The sequence below is a fragment of the Drosophila obscura genome, unplaced genomic scaffold (genome assembly GCF_018151105.1).
Source record: "Drosophila obscura isolate BZ-5 IFL unplaced genomic scaffold, ASM1815110v1 contig_192, whole genome shotgun sequence".
NCBI classification, from domain to species: Eukaryota; Metazoa; Arthropoda; class Insecta; order Diptera; family Drosophilidae; genus Drosophila; species Drosophila obscura.
In genome coordinates, this window is record NW_024542781.1 from 1,144,108 (window position 1) to 1,169,610 (window position 25,503).

At 43.9% G+C, this 25,503-nt stretch overlaps 7 protein-coding genes and 1 non-coding gene across 20 annotated transcripts in view; 5 read left to right on the top strand and 3 right to left on the bottom strand.

Moving 5' to 3' along the window:
• LOC111067659 (peripheral-type benzodiazepine receptor-associated protein 1) overlaps nucleotides 1-18,197 on the bottom strand; it is a 36,903-nt gene extending 18,706 nt beyond the window's left edge. For 2 of the 11 annotated variants that reach the window (XM_041593575.1, XM_022356889.2), the window contains exons 1-8: nucleotides 17,746-18,188; nucleotides 11,191-11,356; nucleotides 11,026-11,124; nucleotides 10,738-10,965; nucleotides 9,192-9,321; nucleotides 8,687-9,111; nucleotides 6,240-6,798; nucleotides 6,061-6,172 (exon numbers count right to left, since the gene is read on the bottom strand). In XM_041593575.1, the coding sequence (XP_041449509.1) occupies nucleotides 6,061-6,172; nucleotides 6,240-6,798; nucleotides 8,687-9,111; nucleotides 9,192-9,321; nucleotides 10,738-10,965; nucleotides 11,026-11,124; nucleotides 11,191-11,356; nucleotides 17,746-17,855 (1,829 nt within the window). In that variant the 5' untranslated portion in view covers nucleotides 17,856-18,188. Of the gene's footprint in view, nucleotides 1-6,060; nucleotides 6,173-6,239; nucleotides 6,799-8,686; nucleotides 9,112-9,191; nucleotides 9,322-10,737; nucleotides 10,966-11,025; nucleotides 11,125-11,190; nucleotides 11,357-17,064; nucleotides 17,198-17,745 lie in introns of those variants that run through there. The other 9 variants (XM_022356897.2, XM_022356892.2, XM_022356891.2 and 6 more) reach the window with 9 other exon arrangements.
• LOC111067662 lies at nucleotides 154-5,209 on the top strand. Of its 2 annotated transcripts, XM_041593577.1 has the most exons (8): nucleotides 154-258; nucleotides 320-994; nucleotides 1,055-2,152; nucleotides 2,212-3,027; nucleotides 3,087-3,931; nucleotides 3,992-4,509; nucleotides 4,635-4,738; nucleotides 4,791-5,209. In XM_041593577.1, the coding sequence occupies exons 2-3, from the start codon at nucleotides 935-937 to the stop codon at nucleotides 1,913-1,915; spliced, it is 921 nt and encodes a 306-aa protein (XP_041449511.1). In that variant the 5' UTR covers nucleotides 154-258; nucleotides 320-934; the 3' UTR covers nucleotides 1,916-2,152; nucleotides 2,212-3,027; nucleotides 3,087-3,931; nucleotides 3,992-4,509; nucleotides 4,635-4,738; nucleotides 4,791-5,209. The 2 variants fall into 2 exon arrangements, with proteins under 2 accessions (XP_041449511.1, XP_041449510.1); XM_041593576.1 differs by having other exon boundaries at nucleotides 3,992-4,738.
• On the bottom strand, nucleotides 5,524-5,661 carry LOC121404306. Its single transcript, XR_005967879.1, has one exon. It is a non-coding gene; the product is annotated as a U4 spliceosomal RNA (small nuclear RNA).
• On the top strand, nucleotides 9,650-10,618 carry LOC111067664. Its single transcript, XM_022356907.2, has one exon. The coding sequence runs from the start codon at nucleotides 9,783-9,785 to the stop codon at nucleotides 10,563-10,565; it is 783 nt and encodes a 260-aa protein (XP_022212599.1). The 5' UTR covers nucleotides 9,650-9,782; the 3' UTR covers nucleotides 10,566-10,618.
• A 1,170-nt stretch (nucleotides 18,198-19,367) lies between the features above and the next one.
• Nucleotides 19,368-21,041, bottom strand: LOC111067666 (programmed cell death protein 10). Its single transcript, XM_022356910.2, has 5 exons — nucleotides 20,743-21,041; nucleotides 20,457-20,634; nucleotides 20,194-20,326; nucleotides 19,962-20,126; nucleotides 19,368-19,535 (listed from the first exon to the last, which is right to left on the bottom strand). Exons 1-5 carry the CDS (start codon nucleotides 20,812-20,814, stop codon nucleotides 19,451-19,453), a joined length of 633 nt encoding a protein of 210 aa, XP_022212602.1. The 5' UTR covers nucleotides 20,815-21,041; the 3' UTR covers nucleotides 19,368-19,450.
• A 72-nt stretch (nucleotides 21,042-21,113) lies between these two features.
• LOC111067665 (copper homeostasis protein cutC homolog) lies at nucleotides 21,114-22,156 on the top strand. Its single transcript, XM_022356908.2, has 2 exons — nucleotides 21,114-21,990; nucleotides 22,063-22,156. The coding sequence occupies exon 1, from the start codon at nucleotides 21,181-21,183 to the stop codon at nucleotides 21,958-21,960; it is 780 nt and encodes a 259-aa protein (XP_022212600.1). The 5' UTR covers nucleotides 21,114-21,180; the 3' UTR covers nucleotides 21,961-21,990; nucleotides 22,063-22,156.
• Nucleotides 22,115-23,243, top strand: LOC111067663. Its single transcript, XM_022356906.2, has 2 exons — nucleotides 22,115-22,876; nucleotides 22,929-23,243. Exons 1-2 carry the CDS (start codon nucleotides 22,222-22,224, stop codon nucleotides 23,153-23,155), a joined length of 882 nt encoding a protein of 293 aa, XP_022212598.1. The 5' UTR covers nucleotides 22,115-22,221; the 3' UTR covers nucleotides 23,156-23,243.
• On the top strand, nucleotides 23,176-25,379 carry LOC111067661 (coiled-coil domain-containing protein 149). Of its 2 annotated transcripts, none has more exons than XM_022356903.2 (6): nucleotides 23,176-23,268; nucleotides 23,354-23,528; nucleotides 23,586-24,284; nucleotides 24,350-24,443; nucleotides 24,501-24,639; nucleotides 24,698-25,379. In XM_022356903.2, exons 1-6 carry the CDS (start codon nucleotides 23,261-23,263, stop codon nucleotides 25,275-25,277), a joined length of 1,695 nt encoding a protein of 564 aa, XP_022212595.2. In that variant the 5' UTR covers nucleotides 23,176-23,260; the 3' UTR covers nucleotides 25,278-25,379. The 2 variants fall into 2 exon arrangements, with proteins under 2 accessions (XP_022212595.2, XP_022212596.2); XM_022356904.2 differs by having other exon boundaries at nucleotides 23,179-23,268; nucleotides 23,360-23,528.
• The last annotated feature ends 124 nt before the right edge of the window (nucleotides 25,380-25,503 follow it).

Sequence of the window (25,503 nt, forward strand, 5' to 3'; positions counted from 1 at the left end):
GTGCTCTAAGGATTCGTTTTAGAAATATTTCACAGGTTTTAGTCTCTACAATATTATCGATAGCAGCTAATTCGACCTATTAAAATTCCGAAGTATGTCATTTAATTCAATTAGCGTGGCAAATTAGTTTGTATCCGTACCAAAACAAGTCAATTTGGGTATTTCTGGTTCATAACAGCTTCATTGATCGCCTGAGTGTTCACCATGAGAATCCATATCGTTCTGGCCTTCGTGCTTTGTCTTTTCATCATTAAATCGGTAAAGATCTCAGACTTAAAAGACCATATAAAGATCTCAGCTTATTCCTGATCCTTTTCAGTTGGCAGATGCTAAACCCAAAAGTTCCGCGAAAATGTCGAGCATGGAAATCGCCAAAAAAATTACGAATATGGGGAGCATAAAGTGTTTCGTGTCTTGGCTGTCCAGTCTGGTCAAGAATTCTGGAAAAATCCATCTTGATTTGGTTATATGTGGCAAAAAACATGGCGACAAAGCGTTGCGAATCCTGGCAGCCTTCGAAGAGCTTATGGTAGTTGCGAAGCCCATTGTTCTCAGCTGCATGACCATAATTTTGGATGCATATGTTGGTGGGATAGCTTGTGTGAAAAAGGTAACCCTTAAGTCTTTCTCTTTGGTTTTTGCATTGAAAAAGTTGCACAATGAGATGAACAGCGAACCAACAACTAAAACGGAATGCCCGAGGGAGGCGTTGAAGGAATATTTCGGAGGTTCCAGTGCCTACGATGTCATCGATGGTTGCATATAAGCGGATAATAAGAAAACTATAACTAAACTAATCCATTGAAACAAATCTGTTTAGATGCAATAAATCGAAATAATGTGGCAAATTCCTTAGCGTCCGTTCCAAACCAAATCGATTTAGTTGTTGCTGGTGTATAAACTGTTACATTGATGGCTTAAATGTCTATTCACCATGAAGATCCCCATCGTGCTGGTGCTGGCGTCCGTGCTCTGTTTTTTCACCACAAAATCGGTAAAAACTGGCTATAAAAGTCTTTATAAGAATCCATAGGTTATTACCGATCCTTTGCAGTTGGCAGATGAAGTACAAATAAGTTCCGCGAACATGTCAACCTCTGGCATTGCCAGACAAATTATTAATGCAAGCAGTTTGAAGTGTATCTTGTGGTGGATGTCCAGGCTGGCTAAGGATTCAACAAATCTCAATTTTGCTTTGGTCCATTGTGCCAAAGAATATGGCGAAAGAACTTTTCGAATCCTGGAAATCTTCAAAGAGCTTGTCGAAATATCCAAGCCAATTGTTGCCACCTGTTCGGGCATAATCGTGGATATAGTTGTTGGTGGGTCATCTTGTATGAAAAAAGTTGAAACAAGTTCTATCGGTTTGGTTACAAAATTGAGAGCGATGCACAATGAGACCAACAGAAAACCAAAAACTCAAACGAGGTGCGCGAGGGACGCGTTTCATAATTATTTCAGAGCTTCCAGTATCTACCGTATCCTCGACGGCTGCATGAACCCGCATAAAAGGAAAACTACTAAAAACACAACTATTAAGAAGACAACTAAAAAGGAGACAACTATTAAGGAGACAACTAATAAGGAGACAACGAACGAGGAGACAACTAATAAGGAGACAACTAATAAGGAGACAACTAACGAGGAGACAACTAACAAGGAGACAACTAACGAGGAGACAACTAATAAGGAGACAACTAATAAGGAGACAACTATTAAGGAGACAACAAACGAGGAGACAACTAATAAGGAGACAACTAACGAGGAGACAACTAATAAGGAGACAACTAATAAGGAGACAACTAATAAGGAGACAACTAACGAGGAGACAACTAACAAGGAGACAACTAACGAGGAGACAACTAACGAGGGGACAACTACTGAGCCCGCTGAAATTTCCAAACCTCCGGAGTGAGTGACAATCATGGCAAGTGTTTGACTTAAAGATTCCTTTAAAGGGATATATAAATCATATATAAATGTAAAAAGTCGAACTAATATAGCAAATCAATTTGCATCCGTTCCAAATAAATCAATTTGGTTATGTCTGGTTCTTAAACTGTTTCGTTGATGGCCTAAATGTCTGTTCACCATGAAGATCCACATCGGTCTGGTGCTGGCATTCGTGCTCTGTTTTTTCACCCTTAAATCGGTAAGAGCAGGCTTGAAAAGTCTTTATAAACATCTATAGGTTATTCCGATCCTTTGCAGTTGGCAGATGAAGAACGAATAAGTTCCGCGAACATGTCAACATTTACAATTGCCAGAAAAATTACGAATGTAAGCAGTTTGAAGTGTATCTTGTGGTGGATGTCCAGGCTGGTTAAGGATTCAGGAAATATCACTCTTGATTTGTACACCTGTGGCAAAACATATAGTGACAAAATTATTCGAATAGTGAAAGCCTTCAGAGAGCTTGTAGAATTAGTCGCGCCAATTGTTAAGACCTGTTCGGGCATAATCGTGAATGCATTTGTTGGTGGTGTTTCTTGTGTCACAAAAGTTGCCTCAAACTCTTACTCTTTGATTAAAGCACTGAGAAAGTTGCACAATGAGAACAACAGCGGACCAAAAATTGAAACCAAGTGCGCGAGGGAAGCGTTTCAGTTTTATTCCGGAGCTCCCAGCGTTTACGTTATCCTCGATGGCTGCATATACAATCCGAATAATAAGACAACTAATACGGAGGCAACTAATAAGGAGACAACTAACGAGGAGACAACTAACGAGGAAACAACTAACGAGGGGACAACTACTGAGCCCGCTGAAATTTCCAAACCTCCCGAGTGAGTGATAATCATAGCAAGTGTTTGACTTAAAGATTCCTTTAAAGGGATATATAAATAATATATAAATGTAATAAGTCGAACTAATATGGCAAATCAATTTTCATCCGTTCCAAATAAATCAATTTGGTTATGTCTGGTTCTTAAACTGTTTCGTTGATGGCCTAAATGTCTGTTCACCATGAAGATCCACATCGGTCTGGTGCTAGCATTCGTGCTCTGTTTTTTCACCCTTAAATCGGTAAGAGCAGGCTTGAAAAGTATTTATAAACATCTAAAGATTATTCCGATCCTTTGCAGTTGGCAGATGAAGAACGAATAAGTTCCGCGAACATGTCAACATTTACAATTGCCAGAAAAATTACGAATGTAAGCAGTTTGAAGTGTATCTTGTGGTGGATGTCCAGACTGGTTAAGGATTCAGGAAATATCACTCTTGATTTGTACACCTGTGGCAAAACATATAGTGACAAAATTATTCGAATAGTGAAAGCCTTAGAGAGCTTGTAGAATTAGTCACGCCAATTGTTAAGATCTGTTCGGGCATAATCGTGAATGCATTTGTTGGTGGTGTTGCTTGTGTCACAAAAGTTACCTCGAACTCTTACTCTTTGATTAAAGCACTGAGAAAGTTGCACAATGAGAACAACAGCGGACCAAAAATTGAAACCAAGTGCGCGAGGGAAGAGTTTCAGATTTATTCCGGAGCTCCCAGCGTTTACGATATCCTCGATGGCTGCATATACAATCCGAATAATAAGACAACTAATACGGAGGAAACTAATAAGGAGACAACTAACGAGGAGACAACTAACAAGGATACAACTAACGAGGAGACAACTAACGAGGAGACAACTAACGAGGGGACAACTACTGAACCCGCTGAAATTTCCAAACCTCCCGAGTGAGTGATAATCATAGCAAGTGTTTGACTTAAAGATTCCTTTAAAGGGATATATAAATAATATATAAATGTAATAAGTCGAACTAATATGGCAAATCAATTTGCATCCGTTCCAAATAAATCAATTTGGTTATGTCTGGTTCTTAAACTGCTTCGTTGATGGCCTAAATGTCTGTTCACCATGAAGATCCACATCGGTCTGGTACTGGCGTTCGTGCTTTGTTTTTTCATCACTAAATCGGTAAAAGCAGGCTTCAAAAGTCTTTATAAACATCTATAGGTTATTCCCGATCCTTTGCAGTTGGCAGATGAAGAACGAATAAGTTCCGCGAAAATGTCAACATTTACCATTGCCAGAAAAATTACGAATGTAAGCAGTTTGAAGTGTATCTTGTGGTGGATGGCCAGGCTGGTTAAGGATTCAGGAAAAATCACTTTTGCTTTGGTCACCTGTGCCGAAACATATGGTGAAAAAATGTTTCGAATACTGAAAGCCTTCAGAGAGCTTGTAGAATTAGTCGCGCCAATTGTTAAGACCTGTTCGGGCATAATCGTGGATGCAATTGTTGGTGGGACTTCTTGAATGAAAAAAGTCATCTCAAACTCTTTCTCTTTGGTTAAATCACTGGAAAAGTTGCACAGTTTGAGCTACAGCGAACCAATAATTGGAACCAAGTGCGCGAGGGATGCGTTTAAGATTTATTTCGGAGCTCCCAGCATTTACGAACTCCTCGATGGCTGCATATATAATCCGAATAATAAGACAACTAATACGAAGGCAACTTCTAAGGCCCCTGAAATTCCCGAATATTTCGTGTGGTAATCATAGCAAATATTTCTCTTAAAGATTCCTTGAAAGGGATATACATATCATATGTAAATGTAATACGTCAAACTAATGTGGCAAATTAATTTGCATCCGTTCCAAAACAAATCCATTTCAGTATTTCTGATTCTTAAACTGTTTCATTGATGGCCTAAATGTATGTTCACCATGAAGATCCACCTTGTACTGGCCGTTGCGCTGGGTTGGCTCCCACTATTATAGGTAAAAAGTCTTCAGCTAGAAATATTTTAGCCTAATCCCCGATACCTTGCAGTTGGTAGAGGGACAAGCAATAGGTTCCGTGATGAATATGATGCCCATTCCCATCGCTTTAAGATTGCTGGATCCCAGGAATCTACTGTGTTTCCAATTTTTGCTGGCCAAGCTAGTCGTGAAAGCACCAACATTGACCCTTCAGTTGTTCGCGTGTACCAAAGGATATGCGGCAATGGCGATGCAAGTCCTGGACTCCTTATCGCCATAGCCTCTCCCATTGTTAGCGCCTGTGCGAACATGGTCCTAAATGAGCCGCTATTGGTGGCGTCAATTGTGTCAAGGAAGTTGGAACACGGACCTTTAATCTGGTTCCATTGATGAAACGGTTCCATGATCAACTGATCGGCATGCCCCAAAACGCGACACAATGCGATATGGAATCGTTTAAAAAAATGTTCGGCGTTTCTAATGCTTATTCCCCACAAATTAGACCTCCAAAAAGTGTTTTAATATCAATAAATGTGTCTAGCCTTGAGCAAGGGGTTCCCTTAGCCTTGATGTTTAAAGGATGTATAAGGTATATATAATTTACAACCATAGAAAGCAGTCCTGATTTTTTAATATTTTCACTTAGAATTAAATATTTATGCCATTAGTTTTCAAGAGTGGTTGAATTACAATTGAACATTTTTCACTTTAATTATATTACTATGAAAATATTTGTTTTAAATTGAATATGTCTCATATTTAAATTTATGTTTCATATTTAATTTAAAAATATTTCATATTAAAATTATTAAGTTATTATTTTGCCGTAGCGGACGACATTTCATGTCCTCATGGCGTGAATTGGTTAAAGTTTTCAATTAGAAATAATCGCCACCTGAGTAGAACTGTATTGGTTGTGATATTGCCTCATGCGCAAAGATAATTTAACTGCCCCTGAGATTTGTATTCAGGGCGGCATCAGCTTAAGCCAGTAATTCGAGGGATATCAAAAGTATATATAAACATATAGTAAAAACAGATACAAAACTATTTAAAATAAACAGTTTTTCCCTTTGATTTCAAAATTAATATTTTCAAATTAGGTAATAATAATATTTAATATAAATTATGAAACTATAAAATTTTATATATTATAGTTATTTTAAAGTGTTTTGGATTTTAGACTAAAAATGACCGTATTAAAAAAACCGTTTTAATACCTTTATTTTTGAGTCAAAGGGAATTTTATTTAATTTTACTATGCTTGCATTTAAAAATCATATATTTAATTCAAATATGCCTTTTTTCTATCAGTGTATGTATATTTTTGTAGGACTTACTCGGGTGGATCGTACGGAAAACGGGCTATGAACACGCAGCAGCGGCCCTTTCCAGGAATGTCCAGCATATCCACTTGCGGTTCGCTGGCTCCATTCAAGCCATGATTGCGTGCTATGTATATATAACGATTATTATCATATCAGATATAATCCCATGGGGTCCCCATAGAACTACTTACTGTCCAGATCCAGGGCACCCAGCGCCAGGCCGCCGCGATTGTGCATCATGCAGAGGCTCAGGCCATCTGCGAATTCGTCCAGACCCCAATTGCTGGGCGGTATTGGGGAGCAGGGTGAGCTCCGGTTGCCATACCGAGTCAGTGGTATATCGATCTCGTCCAGCATCTTCATCTTGGAGGCCTGGCGCAGGGCGGCCGATGTGAACGGATACGAGGAACTCGAGGCCACATCTAGAAACGGTGGACCGTACGAGCTGCCCAATCCCCCGGCGGCACCGGCACTCAGGCCATACAGCGATGTGGCGCCCGAGATGCCACTGCCACTTGGGCCGGCGCCCAGGCCGCCCAGGCCGGCTGCGCCCAATAGGGCGCTGGTATCGAGCATGCTGAGGTTGCCCATGGTGGGATGCGTCAGCGAGGAGCCGGCGGCACCACTGCCGCCGCCGCCCAGCCCCAGGCCTGAGTAGCTGCTCGATCCAACGGGCGGCAGGTTATGCGAGTTGAGTGACAGGAGGGGCATGGTTGTGCTCTGTAAATTGTACAGTTGTATTGTTCCGCGCTACTCGATTCAGTTTCAGATTCAGTTTTTGGTTTCAATATTCAAATTCAGTGTGTCGATTGCAGGTGTGTGTTTGTTCAATTTTAGAATTTTGGTTATTCGGTGGGTCGGTGGGTGGGTGTTTTGTTGTTGTTTGTTGTTTTTTTTTTTTTTTTCGAATTTACAATGCGATTTTTGTTAGTTTTGGTTTTGGTTTTTGTGTGTTTTGTTGTTCGGTTTTTTGTTGTTAGTTTTGTTGGGTTATTTGTACAGGTTTAAGGCATTATAAAGGATATACAGACACGACACGGGTTTGTTTGTATGTACACGCACACACACACATAGACAGAAAAAGAGAGAGAGAAAGATATACATAGATACAGATGCAGACATACATATACATATGTTGATTGATTGCAGAACGAATTGATTGGCGTTAGACGGTGTGCAATTTGCGATCGAACGAACCGCAGAGCAGAGTCAAAGTACGCGGGTATATAACACACGTGGAGTGGAGTGGAAGAACACGCCGTGGAGTGAGTGCGAGAAAGAGAGCAGAGGGAAGACAAGAAACAAGAGAGAGAGAGAGAGAGAGAGCACATAAAATGGGGAATAGAGAGATCACAGAGAGATTCACGTTTATTCGGCTGTAGAGGCAAACGCAATTTCTAGAAGAAACATCATAAAAACGATGGGTTTCGGTATGGGTAATGGGTAATAGGTAATGGGTATGGTTATGGGTAATACACTGATCTAATCTGATGTGGGTCATGAATGGGTTAACGAGTAGTACGAGAGTAGTTGTTTCTGCTATGAACTGAAGCCGTTTCCAAGCATTCTATAGTATTGTATATGCACGGGTAAGCATCGTCATCATCATCATCAGCATCATCATCATCATCAACATCATCATCATCATCAAAAAACTTTAATCAACAACGAACGGGAAGCTTTCAAATGAAATTCTTATTTATATTATGGTTCATAGTAAGGTTTTTGGTATGGTATGTACAGATATATGTATGTATGTATGTATGTACATATGTAAGTATCGATTAATGTATAATTAAATGAAGAAAAGTTGGAAATGTGAAATGAATGCACGAGTCTGTATGGCAGATTGTCAGGAAAGTGCTTTAAGCAATAGGCTTGATGATTATTTGAGGAATCAAATCATATCTTTTAAAACACTTTCCTGAAAAACTTTATATGTATATACTTTTAAGACAGTTTCCAATAATGTTTGAATGAGTGTGCGCGAATGAGATGCATTTTCTAGCATGCCAGCAAAAGCTTGAATGGTTCCAAGAGCTCAACAAGTGCTAATGACTAAATGGAGTTTAAGAAAATCAATCAATAATTGGAATTGAATATATTTATGTACAATATGTGTGTGTGTGTAGATTTTGTGGCTGTATATGTCGAACTTCCGAGTGATGTATGTGTGTGTGTTTGTGTGTGTGTGTGTGAATGTATATTTTCATCACTAATGCAACTACAACAAAACTCAATTTGTGAGATTTACACTGAGACAACACAGACGCCATTTCTTATTGTCGATCAAAAGCTGCAGCCTCATCGACGATGAACGATCAACGGATCAAAAAACGAACGAATGAAAGCAGTTACATAAGTAGTTATGATAATCGCTATGGGTACAAAGAATTAAATATGTAGTTATCATAATATATGTATGTATGATACAGTGATGCTCAAGTTATTATTGCAAGCCAAAACATGAACCTAATGCCGTGGCGATGCCCAAAAAAGCTTCAAAGCATTATCGATCGGTTCGGGAGGATTACGCGATTACAAATACGAAATTATTGGATATTGCAAATTGCAGCTGTTTGTACTTGGTTGTTGTTGTTGTAGTTGGATGCATTGCGATTGAAAATAGTTGGTTTACCTGACTTAATGCCGATGGCATAGCCTTCATCGTGTGAATATTTACCGGCAATGGTGGGATGCCAGTGATGCCACTAGTACCGCTCAACAGCTTCTCCACGGAGCTCTGTCCGACACCGCCATAGGCGGCCGCATTCAGTGATTGTATGGCATGGCTGCTTAGACTCGTGGATATGCCGCTGATTGAGTTGGGCACCAGGGCCGATATGGATTGGAGGCCACTGCACCCAGCCCCAGCACCGATGGCGGCGGCCATGCTCTGCGAGCCAATGCTGGCGCCGCTTAAACTGGTGCTGGCACCATTGGGCAGCGTGGAGGCCAGGGAGTGGGGCAGACTCGAATAGCCGGAGGATAAAGCCGAGACGCAGCCGCTCGAGGTGCCGCCTAGTACGGCCCTTTTATAACGATTCAGTTCTTCTTCGAGTTCTGCAATACGAATTTTTGATTTAATTTGGTTACGTATTTAAAGCAGAGCAGATGGAAGATTCAAGGCATTGGACACTTACCACTCTTTGATATGGTTCTAAATTCGCTATTTACCGTGCTCAACATGGAACTGGGCGGCAATGCTGACATGCTGGCGCTGGCGCTGGCCGAGGTGCGAGGCTGTTCCAGCTCGGCCAGCACGCGATTATCCTGAATCCAACAAAGAAAAAAAGATAGTAATTAGTTTTAAATGAACAAATGCAAGATAAAGGGCACGAGTCACAGATAGCAGACGACATTTTATATTAGCTTCTAAAACTAATTGCGCAGTTCGCAGGCAGCGGCAGCGTATGCGAGAAGAGAGCCGTGTGCTCTCAGAGAGTGGCTTATGCTCAAAGCTAGAGATGGCACTATTGGTAGGTAGGTAGGTACATCGCTGCCGTGAGGTGAGCCGAAGACGAAATCTAAGTAGGTCTTTCCCCTTCCACTTTCCTTTCCTTTTCTAAGTGACTCCCCCCAATTCGTCGGATCAAAGTAGTCCCTTACATTATAGCCCTAGGAACGCCTGGCGGAACAGTATACAAAACTAGTAAAGAAATCAAAGAAGTAGCAGAGTACAAGAATTCCAAATTCAACGTTAGCAATAAATCAAACTGGATATCCACGTCGCAATGAACTACGCCGTGGATTCTGCGGCTATGAGTAGCCTCATTGAAGATGCCAGCGATCTGGTCGACAGCTTTGGCGAACTGATCGTCCAGATCGATGCGCTGTTGCAGGATGCCCACATACTCGATTCCGAAATTGTACACTCGTTCAAGTACCGGAACGAGCAGCTCATCAAGCATCTGGCTGAGCACAGCAAGGACGAGACGACGGCGCTGGTGCTGCGCGAGAACCTGGACCTGAAGGCCACTGTGGAGGAGTACCATGACAGCATTCAGATGATCGTCGACAAGTACAAGGAGCACTGCCAGGGCGACATGCTGTTGGAGAGCTACAACATTCGTGAGAAGTACATGGCGGGTCTCAAGCTGATTGTCAACGGGCAGGGAGAGCGCATCGAGAGCATGTTCGATGTGATCAAGGCCCTTGCCCATATGAGGGACCTGGAGGGCGAGGAGAACCAGGAGCTGATTCGCCGTCTCTGTGGCGAGAACGAGATGATGCGCCGCCAGCTGCAGGTCAGCCAATCCGGCTCAGTATTCAGCCAGGGACCCAACGAGACCAACGAGAGTGCCACGCAGTTCGATCAGACCGACAGGACACCGGATGATACCAGCATAGACAGCTTCTTGTCGTGTCTGTCCAATGGCAGCGACGAGAGCAATTCCTCCTCAAGCAGCTCCTCCTCGGTGATCAGTCAGGTGGAGGTCAATCGCTTCATATCACAGGCCCTAAGCAAGGTCACCGACGAGTCGGACTCTACGAGTTCCAGCAGCGAACTGGAATAAATCATCTACACTGAACCCTACCTGCCAGACGCAGCCCACTCACAAATGTTAAAGAATTGCATTGTCGTTTGCGTTGAATAAAATGAGCATCTGAGGCTGGGGTTCCCTTTCAGTAGGCGTAATGGAAGGGGCCCAAGCCGAGATCTATTTCCTCCTTCCGGCTGCCCATTACCTGCTCAATCTTTGCCATTATGATATCAATCTCCGAGCCTTGGTCCTGGTGCATGATTGTCGGTGCCCATGTGACGGTGGAACTGCTGGCCGATGTTGGAATGGCCGTCCCGGACCCCGTAGCGCCGCTGCCCATGTGGGAGGATTGGCCCGAGCGCGCTGCCTTGGCCTTCAAGGCGGTCGTCAGCTCGATCTGCAGCTCCTCGCAGCGCACGTTTTCCAGCGAAACCTAAAGATCACATTAGTTAATCGGTTATATGGGAGATCCATAAGCCAGCCTGGCACTTGCCTTCTTTTCCAGTTCACGGGCTCTCGACTGCAGGTTCTCCACCGCCTCGGCATCGGGACGAGCGTTTCCGCTTAGATTGCGAATTTGTGCCAATGTTTCCTGCAGAATATACGAGTGTTAATACAAGGATCGTTTATGGGTCTGCATAATGAGAAGACGCCCTACCTGATGCGCCCGTTCGATCTCTGTGCGTCGCATTTCCGAGTCCCGCAGCTGCAGGCTGAGGGAGTCCAGCATTCCGTTGGGAGCGGTGCCAGCGGCCACGGCAGCGGCCGCCGACTGATGGTGGTGCATCGACTCGTACGGCATGCTGTGGCTGCCCCTATGACGACTGCAATGCAAAAAGGAAACCATGGGAGGATTAGGCTCTCTCTTTGTCTCCCAATTATCCATAAATAACAGCCAGTCGGGCATCCACCGACTGGGGACTTGACTCCATTTAGTTCTTATAAATAGTATTTTGTTGGTGTTGTGTTTATTATCCATTGCATGGAATATTTTACTTATTTATGGGCACGTCTTGGTCGTGTGGGTGTGGTGGAAATAGGTCAGCTGCTTGGCGGCTGTCAATAGGCGCCACGCACGTGTGTGTGTGTGTGTGTGTGTGTGTGGGTCAGTGCTAGGCGTGTGAACTTTGACCTTAAGGTTAATTGCCTAGCTGACCGGATTTATTGTGTATTATAGCCACGCACAGGCTCGGGGGCGTTCTCCCAGTCAGCCCTCCACAGACTTGTTGAGATTTGCTCATTTGGATATCCATCCTCTCCTCCGCCCCCGCCTCCCGTCACAGGCAGCTGTGGAATCTCTCAGAGGCGCTGGACACCATTACAGAAGTTTCAATTAAGAATGCTTCATCGAATGTTGAATATAAAGGCTTCATTATATGTTTGGTTCGTTTTCTGTGCAGATTTCAGGGGGTTTCCGTTCTATCCCATATAAACCCCACATCTAACACCCTCAGACAGTCCCAGGATGAGTCAAACAAGACATTGAGAATCAATTCCATTACTCATACGCCAGGACATACACTCAGAAAAAAAGCACAATTAAATTTTGATATCCACAGGTCGAATGGCAAATATTATAAAAATCCCTATTATTCCTTGGATAATAAATAAAATAATTTGTCAAGCGCGATATTGTAAGATTGAGTTTTGATTTCTTCCTCATGGAATATCCTTCATTTGTTTGCAGTGTAGTGGCAATGTTAAACGAGGAAAGACCTGGGCGCCAGTTGGTCTAGACGGCGGCAAGACCATAAGAATAGGAAGGATGTGAAAGTGTAGAGGAGAGATGTTTGTTTAATGGGAAAAAATGAAAGGTTCGCCGCGTAACCGCCGACGAGGGCAATTTTATAAGTGGCATTGTCCTGGGAGTCTTTAAGTGGAAGATGTTGCAGGCAGGATGCGAAAAACCGAAAGTAAAGTATTAATTCGATTGGGCAGATGAAAGCTCTGCTCTGCGGACTTTTAGTCAACGAAAAGTGCAGTAACTTATTCCGTAATGGAAACCTTAATCCAATCATTTAGACTACGGCCACATGCGGAGGAGTAGGTGTATGAGGGGCCGCTCTATGCTGCACGGATAAAGAGTTATTAATATATCAGGGCGGAGCTCAGATGCATCCACTCGTGTGCACGCCCACATCCGCACCCACCCACATGCACCTACGCAGATACGCAGATACAGAGATACAGAGATACACTTTGGTTCAGAGGGGGTGCTGGCTGTCAATGGCCGTGTTTATGGGTAGCGATAGTTGGGGCGGTGTGACATTTAAAAGCTATGACAACGTTTATCCTCTGCTGGCTGATGCCTGATGCCACCATCTCCTGCGTGTGTGTGCTGTTGCTGCCCCGCCCTGTTGCACGGTGGGCGTGCATGACAGCATCCAGCCGATGTTTACCGGGGTAGCCTTCTACGATTTTGCAATACTTACGCCCCTTCCGGTGCGAACATCAAATGAAACCAGCACCTGAACCACCTGTCCTGTCCAATGCAGCGACACGGCACCCTTCGGCTTCTAGTTGGCACATGTAATACTTGCAATGTGTCTTGCTGCCCCATTCGTAATCACAATCACTGTCATCAACTCATTAACTGGCAAATCAGCCAGCAATCAATGTCACTCACTAATTGCCTTCTGCTGCTGTTGCTGCTGCCTCCTCCGCAATCTCTGCTGACATTTCCCTCTGCATATTACACATGCACCAAATAAAAATACCCACTTCACTTCGACCTCAGCGTAGCCCGACTCGGAAGGAAATGCCCAAGCAGGTTCCACATTCGCACGGCCGGCCACTAGTTGCTGTTATGCATGGGGATGGCTTTCTTTTTGTTGCTGTTACTTGCTCTGTTACTGCGCCCGCTGCTGTTAAGCGCACGCTGCTCGAATGGACGACAGGGACAACTGTCTGGAGTTGTGTGAGAGGGTCGGTTATATGGCTCAAAGGAGAGAGAGTGCGTGAGTAAATGTCCCTTCGGAGAGCGCGCAACTGCGCATGTGCACGGGACTGTTATCGCTTAACAGCGTCACATTTACAGCATGTAAAGTCTTCCAAATGAACAGAATGTAAAGTGCTGCTGTTCGACGCGATTTTATGCTAGAATACCCTTTAATAGGGTATTACTTTCAACAGAGCCGTTTCGTGCCATGTACTATAGCCATGTCCCTTTTTTATAGACTTATTTATATTTCTAAAGTAATCTCTGTTTATCTCTTCAAGGAAAGATCATTCCTCATGGCTATATAGAGTATATCCGAAACCGGTCTTCTGCTTCTGCCTTAATTATGTTGAAAGACATTGCCAAGCATTTCACAATGGCTGTTGATGTGTGGGCGTAAAGGCCTTTTGTTGAAAATGTGGGAGTATGCGTATTATCCGGCTTGTTCTTTATTTTTATTGGTCTTTATTTTGTCCAGCAGCCTCAGCCTCAGATTTCTATCGGGCCGCTGTCATTTCCTTGTTTGCCTTTAAACCCAAGAAAAACAGGAAGAGCAACCAGGCCTCAGCTCCAGCCCCCATCCCCCATCACCCTAGTATCTGTTTTGTGCCGTGCCTGTCGGTGACTATTTTAAGCGCCTCACACTTTCCCGGGTAGGGAGTGGAGGGCGATGGTATGGTATGGTATGGTATGGTATGGTACGGTCTTTGCTCTAGCAGTGAAGCAGCAGTGCTTGGCACCATTTATCTCCCTAGAGTACAAGCACACACCAACACACGCTCACACATACACAAACACACACACACACACTTACAGAAGCTACACAGGAAGAAATAGATGTAATTTGATGATAATAAATAATCGATGCTAACATGTCAACATTTGCAGCTTCTTCAGACATTTTTCAACAAATCCATTGCCAAATTTCAATGGAAATATATAGATAATATTAATGATATCATATTTTCTTTGAGTGTAGTGTAGCCTACGCAATAAGCGAAGCGACTTGTTTGCCAGCCTCCATCATGGAATTGAAGCCTCCTGGCTAACAAACAATTAAACATTTAGCCAACAGCTGAAGATACCGCAGGCACCGAGACAGACAGTTGGATAGAGAGCCCCGCTTCCGCATGGTAGGGCGGGCCATCAATGTCGGCCACTAGCTTGAAATTTTAATGAGTTCTTAAAGTGCAGATTAGCCTCTCCGGGGCCCAGCCCCAACACCCCCTGAAAACGAAACCGAAACCGAAACTAGGTTGCGGCATGGCCTGGCGCAGCTTTACACTCTATTAACCCACATTTTGGCCGCTGTTGTGTGGAAAGCGGTAAATGAAATGGAAAATTCTCATTCATTTTTTGCAGTCGGAGGATACCTCCAATATCTTCATTTCCGCACAGAGCGCGCTGCAGTGCTGCGAATGCGCCTTTCTACTATACATATATGCATTTGTCAGAGCAGCAAAAAAATGGTGTAAATACTCGTAATTAAAAACAATATTTGATAAATTTTAATGTAGAAAGAGAAAGGGAGCGAGTGAGCGAGTGAGCGAGCGAGCGGAACAGGTCCTGCCAACTTTTGTTGGCCACAAACTACTGCAAACTAATTTAAAAAGTTTCCTTTCGTTTTTCTGCGCGGTACTGATAGTGCACAGGGGTATATTGGTACTTGGACAGATTTATATAACAGGTATGAAAAATAGAGAGTTTCCGAACCCATTAATAATTCATATACCCATGTGCATATGTATATTTCTGATCCGTATGACCAACAGCTGAAACTCGAAGAGCATTAGAGATTCGGTCAAAAAAATTTTAAGATTTGTTTCAAAGTTTTCACAGGACCAGGACCGCTACTGTGGTATCCATAGGATTTTAATCTTGGATTCTTGAACAATTTTGAAAATAAAAGCCTTTGGCTACAGCTAAGTAGCGGGTACTTCTATAGTCTACCCGGCGTATGGGGCGTTCTAGCCACTTTGTTTTTACGTTTTTTTCTGGCGCCCCAAACTTTCAGTTGCTGGCAAGTGGCAGTTCCTTTACTTTCGGCTATGTGTTGACAGACAAGTTTCCCAAGAAATGCAATTAACTTGCAGCTGGCATCGGTTACCTTGCCTTCACAACATTTTTATATGAATTTCACAGCAGCCATTTGGCAGATAATTTGTACTTATTGAACATTTCCCGAAATTACGTTTGTAGATTGTTTTTTTTTCAAACAATTTTCTCTGTGTCTGAAGCGTGCTCAATTAATTAAGTGCTTCGAGTCTTGGAAAACACTTAACGAGGTACTTAGAGGTACTTTAATTCCAGCAATTACAAAACTATTACCAGCACTATTACATGCATAAATATAGCCGTGGAAGTTGAAGAGAACCTTCAAAGTCCTCAAAGTGAAACTTTTAAAAATAAGAAAAAAAAGACAAAAAAATATGAACGGAAACTTTTTAAAGTCAAGCAATTACATTTGAGATGTGGGAAAAGTTCATTATCCTTCTGATGGTTTGACCTCAATCACAGAGCCAAGGAAAAGCGGTACCCAGCGGCCGGAGAGCAGCGGAAACGGAACAAGAGCACGAGCGCAAAAAACTATCCTGTCTATTTATAACAAACTATGTACACACTCATACACCCATTTACATACATGTGTACATATTTACGTAGTCGTAGAAATTTTGTCTTGCGAGTCATTCATAGCGCAGCTAGCGGGGAATGGTGGAAAAAAATCAGTGGGCTTAGAGCCGGCGGAAATCTTATGCGGCCACTCAACCAGGGTCGTCGAAGCCGAACAGCGAATGAATTATTTAATGTTGGCTAAACTAAATTGGTTTCTTTTAGATGGCACAATATCAGAGCCAGTCTAGGAAGGGACTCGGATCTGCTGATCAGCAACATTAATTCGAAAACATTTGATTAAAAACTAAATCAGGAAATTGAAAGAAATTATACTAAATATTGGTTCTAATAATAGTAAATTGATATGATATGGATATGCCTAAGCTATTTGCTCTGGGCATTCACATGGATAAAGCAGAGGCTTTCAATCATTTAACAAGGACCCTCACTCAAACTCTATAATGAAACACCTATCGATTGATTTGGTTATTCTTGTCTTGCAGCGCGTGACTTCCGATCGTTGCAGAAGGAGCAGAGCAGAGCAGCGCAGAGAAAAGCGGCCTCATAAATACAAACAAAATGCGTGTGAAATAACAAAAAACGTGGGCAAAATTAAACGTCAAAGGATTTCAATAAAAAATAAATTTCATTGAATAGCGCGAGAGAGTGAGAGAGTGAGAGAGGGAGAGTTGGGAGCTAGAGAGCAGAGCTGTTGTTGGAGCTGTTACTGTTATAGTAGTATGAATTTGTACATATGTATGTATGTAAAATGTTTACACCTACACACGCGCTAATGCTAAACGGTACCACCACTGCTTCTTCTGCTGCTCTTCGTGCTACCGCTGCAGCCCCCTCCCTCTACGTCCTGCTGCTGTGCCACTGCAGCCCTTTCTTTTGCCATTTCCCTGCCCTGTTTTACCTCCTCCCTATGCTCCAGTTTCAGTTTCAGGGGCCCATTTACATACTATTTTACCTACTTACCTCTCGCTCTAAACTGCTTTAGGTGCGAGGCGAGTGTAGTGTAATGGGTGTGAATGTGTTTGTATTCGCGCCCAAATGCAGTTGATTTGATTTGTTAACCAATTAGAGTGCCTTCGCTTATGCACTTTACAGTAATTCAGCATTTTTTTATGCCAGTTTTCATTTTCATTCAACGTTTCGATTACTCTCATTTGCATATCTGCATACCCGTACGTGTACATACACATGTACATACATACATGTGTACCGCGTGTAAGTATGTTTGATGGGTTGCTTTTTCGCCTCTTCGATATGCTCTTACACTTTTACTTTTCACTGCGGCCCCCTTTTCATTCTGCGAATTTTGTATTGCACTTTTGTCACTTTTCGTTTTTATTTCGAGGAAAAACTTCTTTGTCACTCACGAAATATTTTTTTTTTTTTGCGTTTTTATGGAGCAAACGAAAATTTTTCACGCAGCAGCAGGCGGAAAAACATTTGGTGTAGAGCAAAATTTTCCGTGAGCACGCTTCATGACTTTTTTTTTTACTTTTTTTCCTTCCCGTGCCCACCGTTTGGGGAGTCCAGTAGTCCCTAGTCCGGTGACTCGTATGGGGAAAAATGTTACAGATTTCGTATCGGATTTATCACTGGACTGGAGATTGGAGATGGACGAAACGGGATTTTGTACGGGATGCGAACCTTTTTTGCTGCTTCTGGTGCTTCTTCTTGCTCGCTGCTGGTGCTTTTTCAGGTCGCCTATGCCAAGTTTCCTCTTCCACGTTTCCTCTGGCGAATTCACATAAATGCATAGAGCTTACACTAGGCTACGAGTTGTACATAATATCGAAACTAAGCTACATATGTATTAGGCGCGAGTTTAGTTAACACAACTGCTTTTCACAAAATATTTAATTTAATTCCATTTAGAAGCACACTTTTTTCGGATAGCAGTTGGGTTCTGTTGGTGCGAAAACCGAAAAGTGGGTCATCTCGGTCGCGCTGCTCGGCTGGTTTGTACTCTGATTTCTGCCCGACTGTGGAAGTGGAAGCACGGAGCACGAGGAATCGATTTTTCTGTCAAATGACACTGAAAAATGGGCAATTTTCTCCGCATTTGGCGTTGGCGCCTTTGGGGTTGAAACTGTTAACGCTCTTCCACTGTTAACGCTAACAGTCACATCCAACACAAAACTTGCCTTCTGCAGGAAGGTGGTACTCCTTTTTGGGTGAGATGAGATGAAAAAAATGAATAATTCCTATATCCAAATATTTGATTCTGAGGATAATACCACAAAAAACACAAATATTGAAAACTTAAAATATAATGTATTTTACTATAAGAAGCAAACAAACAAAGTTGCAAATTGTAGCTAAATAAATACATTCTAGAATATATATAGGCTCCAGTTGACAATCCATATACTGTACCACTTATGGCACCATCCATGAACTATGATCTATTTTTCAGCACCATCCTTTGTGTACGGGTAAGGATCTTTGACCTGTGGTAACGTTAGACAAAAGTTTCCTCTTTGAATATAAATACATTTATTTGTCGTTTTTGTTTTGCTATTTCTACATTATGAGTTTTTGTTTTATTTCCTTCTCTTTTTGTTTTTTGTATTCTTTTTCATATAACATTTTTTTTAAATAAAATAATTTTCGTTCTCGTCGTTAATCCTGTTGATAGTTGGCCTAACGGCCACCTACTGTCTTTCGCTACCGCATTTTCAAATCAAACATATCATTAAGTAAATGATTATTATTATGTATAGTTGTTCAATTTCAAACTCTAACAATTAAAAACAGTTAAAAATTCAAGGGTTATTCATACATTTCCTGTGTCTTCTCATATTTCACTAATTTTAAATTTATTCGTAGGCGCTTTCCCCTAAACACAACACAAACGAACGGCTGTAGTTTTTGTTGTTTGTCAACACAAAAAGAATTAATTATTTACAATAACTTGTAAACGAGAAAAATAAACACATGCACACACGTCGTAGTCATCGTCATCCTCATCGTCGTCGTCTCCATCAATTAGTTTCTCTTTCTCAATCATAAATTACAATCAATGCTGGGGGCCTTGGCCATTTTTTAGCATAGGCTTTAGTCTCCGATTAGTGGTTACATATACATATACATAAATATATATGGTGTACATTAGGCTTAACTAGATAGTTGCAACAACGAAGTCGTTTAAACATTTAACTCGGACTGTTTTTGTTTCGGGCTGTTTTTCTGGGTCGAAGGAGTGTTTTGTATTTGTGTGCTGGCATTTCCTATGCGCTTTTCTCTCTCTCTCTCTCGATTTGTTTTGTTTGTGTGTGTTTTAAATGGTTATTTAAACATAAATTTAAAATGCCACTAAGGTTTGCCGTAATTAAAAAAAACATTTAATTCTCTACTCGCATTTGCTTTTAACTGTCAGCATTATTTGATTCGTTTGCCGTATTAGAAAAAGTGCACTTATGAATACTGCATTCGGTCTGAAAATAGAAGAAAAAATTGATGGTTGATTAGTCGTGGCATATCCATCATACTATTTAATATACTGAATCGATTCTCTGGCCCCAGTCACCACTAGGAGTAGGTCACCAGTAATGACGGCCCCCCAATTATCTCAAGTCTGGTTAGCATTTGTGCCTAATCGAAGCAATTTGAATTCGTTTTGTAATTTAAAGCAAACGGCCCACAGGTGCGGAGACTCCACCCATACTCCATTCCAGCAGCTGATAAACATAATACCCGGAATGCCAATGGCATGACATCATTCTTACGGTTCGCCCGAAACGATAAGAAACCAGATATGAGCCGATTTAAGAAACCGGCTATCAAACGGTGGCCACATAAATGATAAACAGACACAGACACTCTGTCACACAGCAGTTGGGCGGCGCAAGGGCAATACTTACTGTCCTTCTTTGAAATACTCCTTCAGCGTTGTGCTGAACTTCTTGGAATATTTGACAAACTCCTTCTTACGCTGCTCCACAGCCTGCTTGCCCGTAACGCCCGGTATGAACGAGCCGATCTCGTTGACCACATCGAGCAATTTCTTTATGGCGCTGGCGATTTCCCTGCAACGTAGAAGTGATTCACAATTAAAGTGTGTGACGACAGATAGATAGCATGATAGATACTCACTTAATGGTCTCCAGAAAGGTCTTCCTATCGTTAATCTCGTCGGGTATGCGACTGAGGATCACCTTGAGGGCCACTGACTTGCGGTTCAGCTCCTGGAAGGGCTCCTCGGTGCGTGTCAAGCGGTACTCATTAACTGCGATAAATATAAACGTGAGAACAAACGGTACACAAAAGGTGATTGCACACACATGCACACGGGGCATGGGTATGGGTATGTGTATGCAAGTGCATTGCTGTGCATTGTTCGGCATTGTGGAACTTACGGTCTGCTTCTGTAATGTTGCCCTGCAATCGCAAGACGGCCTCATTCAGGTTGACATTTAGATCAGCACGTCGCACGATCGTCGCAACGAGGTCGTAGCAAAACCCCGGATTGTTCTGCTCCGATTTCAGTATGGCCGAGCGCAGAGATTGAGCGGCGCCAACATCGCGTCGCTCCAGCTGCAAAATAAGTTAAATACACGTTTACGCAATGTCCGTAAATCTGGCAATCCGCCCCCCCCCCAGTTTCCATTAACTGGCGTTGTTTGGTTTGGCTTGGCTAAATACCTGTGAGAAAATAGGCCGCAGTATAACGGGCAGAACGAGAGACGAAGTTGGCTCACGCTCGCCCATGGTCATTTTCTATGTACTTCGTCTATTTGCCTACGTCCGATCTGGCTGCAACGTATTGCGTTGCGTTGGTTGCTGCTTCCTATGTCGACTGGCGCATGCTGCACTTTTGTCAATGGGTTTTGCTGTCTCGGCACACGCACTCTGTACTCGCACGACTTGTACAAATTAAATTAAAAAATTAACAAAAATTGTTCACAACAAAATGGGCACAGTGTTGCCAACAATGCACTCGAGAAGCTGGCATATCGGCTACGCGATATATCGATTGCACTCGTGCCCCTAGAGATGTGCGCACGCAAACAGCTGATCGCTATCGGCTGGTGGCCCACCTCTTGCACGCCCTACAACAATATTTGTTTATAAAAAACAAAAATGTCAGGACATGACATAAAACTGGAGGTGTGCGTGGATTCGATTGCATCTGCATTTGCCGCCGAGGCTGGGGGTGCCTCGCGCATTGAGCTGTGCTCGGCGCTGGGCGAGGGCGGCCTCACACCCACCGTGGGCACGCTGAAGACGCTGAAGGACTCGTTTACGCTGCCAATCTTCTGCATGCTGCGGCCCAGACGTGGCACCGACTTCCTGTACAACGAGGAGGAGATGCAGGCCATTCTCACGGACATGGAGCTGTTGCGGGAGCATGGCGCCGACGGCTTTGTCTTTGGCGCGCTCAACACAGATCGGACCATCGACGCCAACAAGTGCCGGCAGGTGATGCAGCAATCTGGTGGCCTGCCCGTCACCTTTCATCGGGCCTTCGATCTCACCGACCAGAAACGCATGCACGAGCATGTGCAGCAGCTGCGGGACCTGGGCTTTAAGCGCATCCTGAGCAGCGGCTTTCGGCCATCGGCAGCCGAGGGAGCCGATTGTCTCGCTCAGTTGATCGCCAAACATCACAGGGACATCATCATAATGCCGGGCGCGGGCATAAAGGTGGCCAATGTAGAGGAGATCCTGACAGTCAGTCGTTGCCTGGAGTTTCACGCCTCTGCCATGGACACGGCCAGCGAGGATTACACAGCGCCCACCACCACACGCATGGAGTGTGATGTGACTATGGGCAAGCAGGATATTGACCCTTACTACGGCACCAACTCGAATGTGGTGCGCAAAATGGTAACCATAGCCAATGCCATGAGTTGTCGATGAGCTTATGGGGATGAGGATGGATGGTGCATGGTACTGCCTAGCATTAAGTTAATTTTTTATCACCAGACTGACTAATTTTGTGCATCGGTATCGTCAATATAGTCCGAAATTTATAGAAAACTCAGCTCGAAGCTTGGGGAATCCGTCATAGGCTTTGTTCCAAAACTCAAAACAAAAAAAAATTTGCAAAATTAAGGTACATTTCCACGTAAATTTTAGTTCGACCAGCGGACCAGCACCCTCAACGTCGAAGTCGAAGTCATGAGTGAACACAAGCCAAGGAAGACCCCAGCACCGGAACAAGGGAAGACGGAATTTGGACGGCAGGTGGACAACATGCAGAATATGCTGCAGAGGGTCGAAATTTACGGCAACAAGCTAACCGCACAGATTCACAATATCAAGAGGCTGGTGAGGACCAATCAAAATGTAGTGGCCCAGCTGAAGGCCAACGAGAAAGCACTCAAGTCGCTGATCGAAGCCAAACATAAACCAAAACCGGTCAAGGCTGCCCTCAAAGAAAATGTTTCCTGCGGGCAAAGATCTTCAAAGCAGCTCCTTGGCGTGCGGACAAGATTGAATTCTATCGGCCAGGAGTTGGAGCGTTTGCGCCCGCATCGTTCCAGCAGTCGCGTAGTAAAAAGGAGTCCACGTCGTGTGGCTTGCAAGGCGGCCAGCATTCAAGAAATATGCTGGTCACAATGCAAGCCCACGACGGAGGGCTGCTTACCACCAAAAGAAGTAAAGGCGGCCGGATGTGCCCCTGAGTTACATAGGGAAAGAACAGCGCTGGTTGAAGCACTCAAACTGGACTTGGATGATCGACAGAGGGCAGGTCGGGATGTTACTGCAGCGCCGTCGTCGACGGAGTCGCGGAATGTGCAGCTGCAACGCCATCAAACGCTGATTGAACGAGGTACGTTTACATTCCTATGACGTGTATGACTTTTAAGACCTCTGCCCATCAGTCGAAAACATTCTGGAAAGCGTTGAGAATTTGAATATGAGAACGGAGACAGTGTCGGATGTGAAGATTCTGTGCAGTCTGGTGCTGAACGCTCTGATTCAACGCAAGAAAATTCTTCTTCAGCAGCCGCCACGCTGTGAAAAGTTGCAGCAGGAAAATAAATGCAATAGACTCACATTCTCGAAAGTCTGTCAGACGAGCGTTTGCCACATAAATCCGTATATCTAGGAGTTTTTTAAATAAATAAAATACAAAAATATCGGATCGATTATTGCTGCACATGTTATCGATAAAAAGCATCTGTTGTAGCATACATTTTGGCGCTCCAAGCGCATGCGCAGGTAAAAATTGATTCATTTCATTCTTTGTGTTGTGGCCCCCCAGAATGGAGCCCTCCGAAGCAAAGATATTGTGATACCTGTGTAGTTCCAGACAGCCTCGAAATCTATTCTGTCAATGTCAACACCCACTGGGAAAACCTATGGAGACATTCAAAATGGACTTGGACTTGGATGCGGATGTGGCCAGCGTGAGTGGAGCTGTCGGTGTCAGCCAATACGAGCTGTCCTACGGCGACCATATGGACACGTACAACGTTGAGGTAAGGCGACCCCTGCCCACATATGTACCCATTGAAAGGTGTTACTTGTTTTTCCAGACCTCCGCCGTTCATCGCAAGCTGCAGAGCAAGGTGGAGGCGTTGAGAATACTGCGGCAGGAGCTGGAGCAATTTCGCGTGGAACGGGATCAATACAAGCTTATGGCAGAGACCCTGCAGCTGCGCTACTCTGCCCTGAAACGCAATAGCGAACTCGTGAGTGTGGGAGGCAATGGCTGCGGACCCCTCAGCCAGAATTCGAGTCTTGCTGCCCTACTACACGAGACGCGCGAGCAGAATCTCAAGCTAAACACCGAAGTGGAGGGGCTGAAGCAGCGGCTGAACGAGCTGCAGGGCGACATGGAGCTGCTGCGTGAGACGGAGGCCAGCAACAAGTCGCGGGTGCAGGCCATGGCCAGCGAGAATGCGGCACGCAACAAGGAGGAGCTGCAATGGCGACGGGAGCGGGCCAATTTCATTTGCCATCTGGAGAATCTGAAGAAGAGAAATGCGCAGTTGGCGTTCGATTTCAAGTCGATTATTGACGAGAAGGAGGAACTGATCACAGAGCGCGACGCGTACAAGTGCAAGGCGCATCGCCTGAACCACGAACTATTTGTGGCGCTGAGGGCTAAGAAAACGCATCCCAAGCTGCTCGACATCGATGGCGTATTGCTGGAGAACAAGTACCTGCATGAGCGAGTCAAGATCCAGGAGGGCGAACTGGATCTAACCAAACAGAGCATTTCCAAGTATAAGGTAGCGAAGACATCACCTAATCTGCCCGATTCCGATTCAATCTCTCTTTTATTGCCCCCCTCCAGACCATGTTGGATGCGAAACGAAAAAAAGGAATTGTCAAACTTGGCGGTGGCAGCAGCAGCACAAACGATGAAACCATATTGAGCCCCAGGCAGGGTAAGCCACTGGGTGGGACACCCTATTACCTCGACTTTATTCCCCTTTCCTTTTCAGTTAAGACAATTCTGGAGAGCGGCATTGATTTGCCACAGAAAACGGAGACCATACATGACCTGAAATCCTTGTGCTTGGCATTACTTGATAACCTGAACGACAAGAACCTAGCTCTAACGCACCAGAAGAAGACCAACAAGTAAGAGATCCTCAGATAGCTTCCCAAGCAGCCCATACCATTCAAGCGCTCTCCACAGAATACTCGCTGGTAAAATGACAGACTTGGAGCAACGCTGGCAGCAGCTACTGGCCGGGGATAGTGCTGATGCCTCACCGGATCATGAGGATGATGAGGACTATGGCTATGCGCCTTCGCAGCTGCTGCTTAATGGCTATTGCGCCGCTATGGTGGATGACATAGACATAAGCAGCATTCCGTCCACTGCTCCAGATAATGCTGGCGGCACTCTGACTCCGGAGGAGCCGGAGGAACATAAGCACAAACCAAGTAGGATCGAGGCGCTGCACTCTGACGATGGCATGTCATCGCTCTCCACCGAATCGGTGGACTCGTCCGTGTACGAGGTCGATGTGCAGCGGGAAGACTTCCATAAATCATCTTCGGCCACCACAGACTCGGGAAATTGTGGATTTGGCACCCGCAGCAATGGCACGCCGCGCATATCCAGTGCCGTGGCCCGGGAAAGAATTGAGGATCTGAAGGATTTGCCACCGCACTTGGCCACCTTGGTGCAGAAGGCACTGCACGAGCTGGACATGCGGGATTACGAGGCAATGGTCACGATACAGGCGGAGCATGTGGCCTCTATCCATTAATAGCAAAAACTAGTCCTATATTTCTATATATTTTGAATGCCCCCAATACCCAAGAGGGGACTCTAATAGAACCATATCGTAAATGTTGAAAAGATGCAGTTCTATTATTAAAAAGAATATATATATATTAAAACAAAAGCATATAATTAATTTATTTATTTTTGTATCGCACTTTTTAATAAACATACGATATTTTTCTATTTGAAAAAACTGTTTAAACACATGT

Excerpts from the sequence above, each read along its gene's own strand:
- LOC111067664 (XM_022356907.2), top strand. The coding sequence starts at position 9,783 with ATGAACTACGCCGTGGATTCTGCGGCTATGAGTAGCCTCATTGAAGAT.
- LOC111067666 (XM_022356910.2), bottom strand. The coding sequence starts at position 20,814 with ATGACCATGGGCGAGCGTGAGCCAACTTCGTCTCTCGTTCTGCCCGTT. Across the intron at positions 20,327-20,456 it reads CAACATTACAGAAGCAGACC|TTAATGAGTACCGCTTGACA; the intron begins GTAAGTTCCACA and ends TATTTATCGCAG. Across the intron at positions 20,127-20,193 it reads ACCTTTCTGGAGACCATTAA|GGAAATCGCCAGCGCCATAA; the intron begins GTGAGTATCTAT and ends TCTACGTTGCAG.
- LOC111067662 (XM_041593576.1), top strand. The coding sequence starts at position 935 with ATGAAGATCCCCATCGTGCTGGTGCTGGCGTCCGTGCTCTGTTTTTTC. Across the intron at positions 995-1,054 it reads GTTTTTTCACCACAAAATCG|TTGGCAGATGAAGTACAAAT; the intron begins GTAAAAACTGGC and ends GATCCTTTGCAG.
- LOC111067663 (XM_022356906.2), top strand. The coding sequence starts at position 22,222 with ATGAGTGAACACAAGCCAAGGAAGACCCCAGCACCGGAACAAGGGAAG. Across the intron at positions 22,877-22,928 it reads TCAAACGCTGATTGAACGAG|TCGAAAACATTCTGGAAAGC; the intron begins GTACGTTTACAT and ends TCTGCCCATCAG.
- LOC111067665 (XM_022356908.2), top strand. The coding sequence starts at position 21,181 with ATGTCAGGACATGACATAAAACTGGAGGTGTGCGTGGATTCGATTGCA.
- LOC111067661 (XM_022356903.2), top strand. Across the intron at positions 23,529-23,585 it reads TGGACACGTACAACGTTGAG|ACCTCCGCCGTTCATCGCAA; the intron begins GTAAGGCGACCC and ends TTGTTTTTCCAG. Across the intron at positions 24,444-24,500 it reads CATATTGAGCCCCAGGCAGG|TTAAGACAATTCTGGAGAGC; the intron begins GTAAGCCACTGG and ends TTTCCTTTTCAG.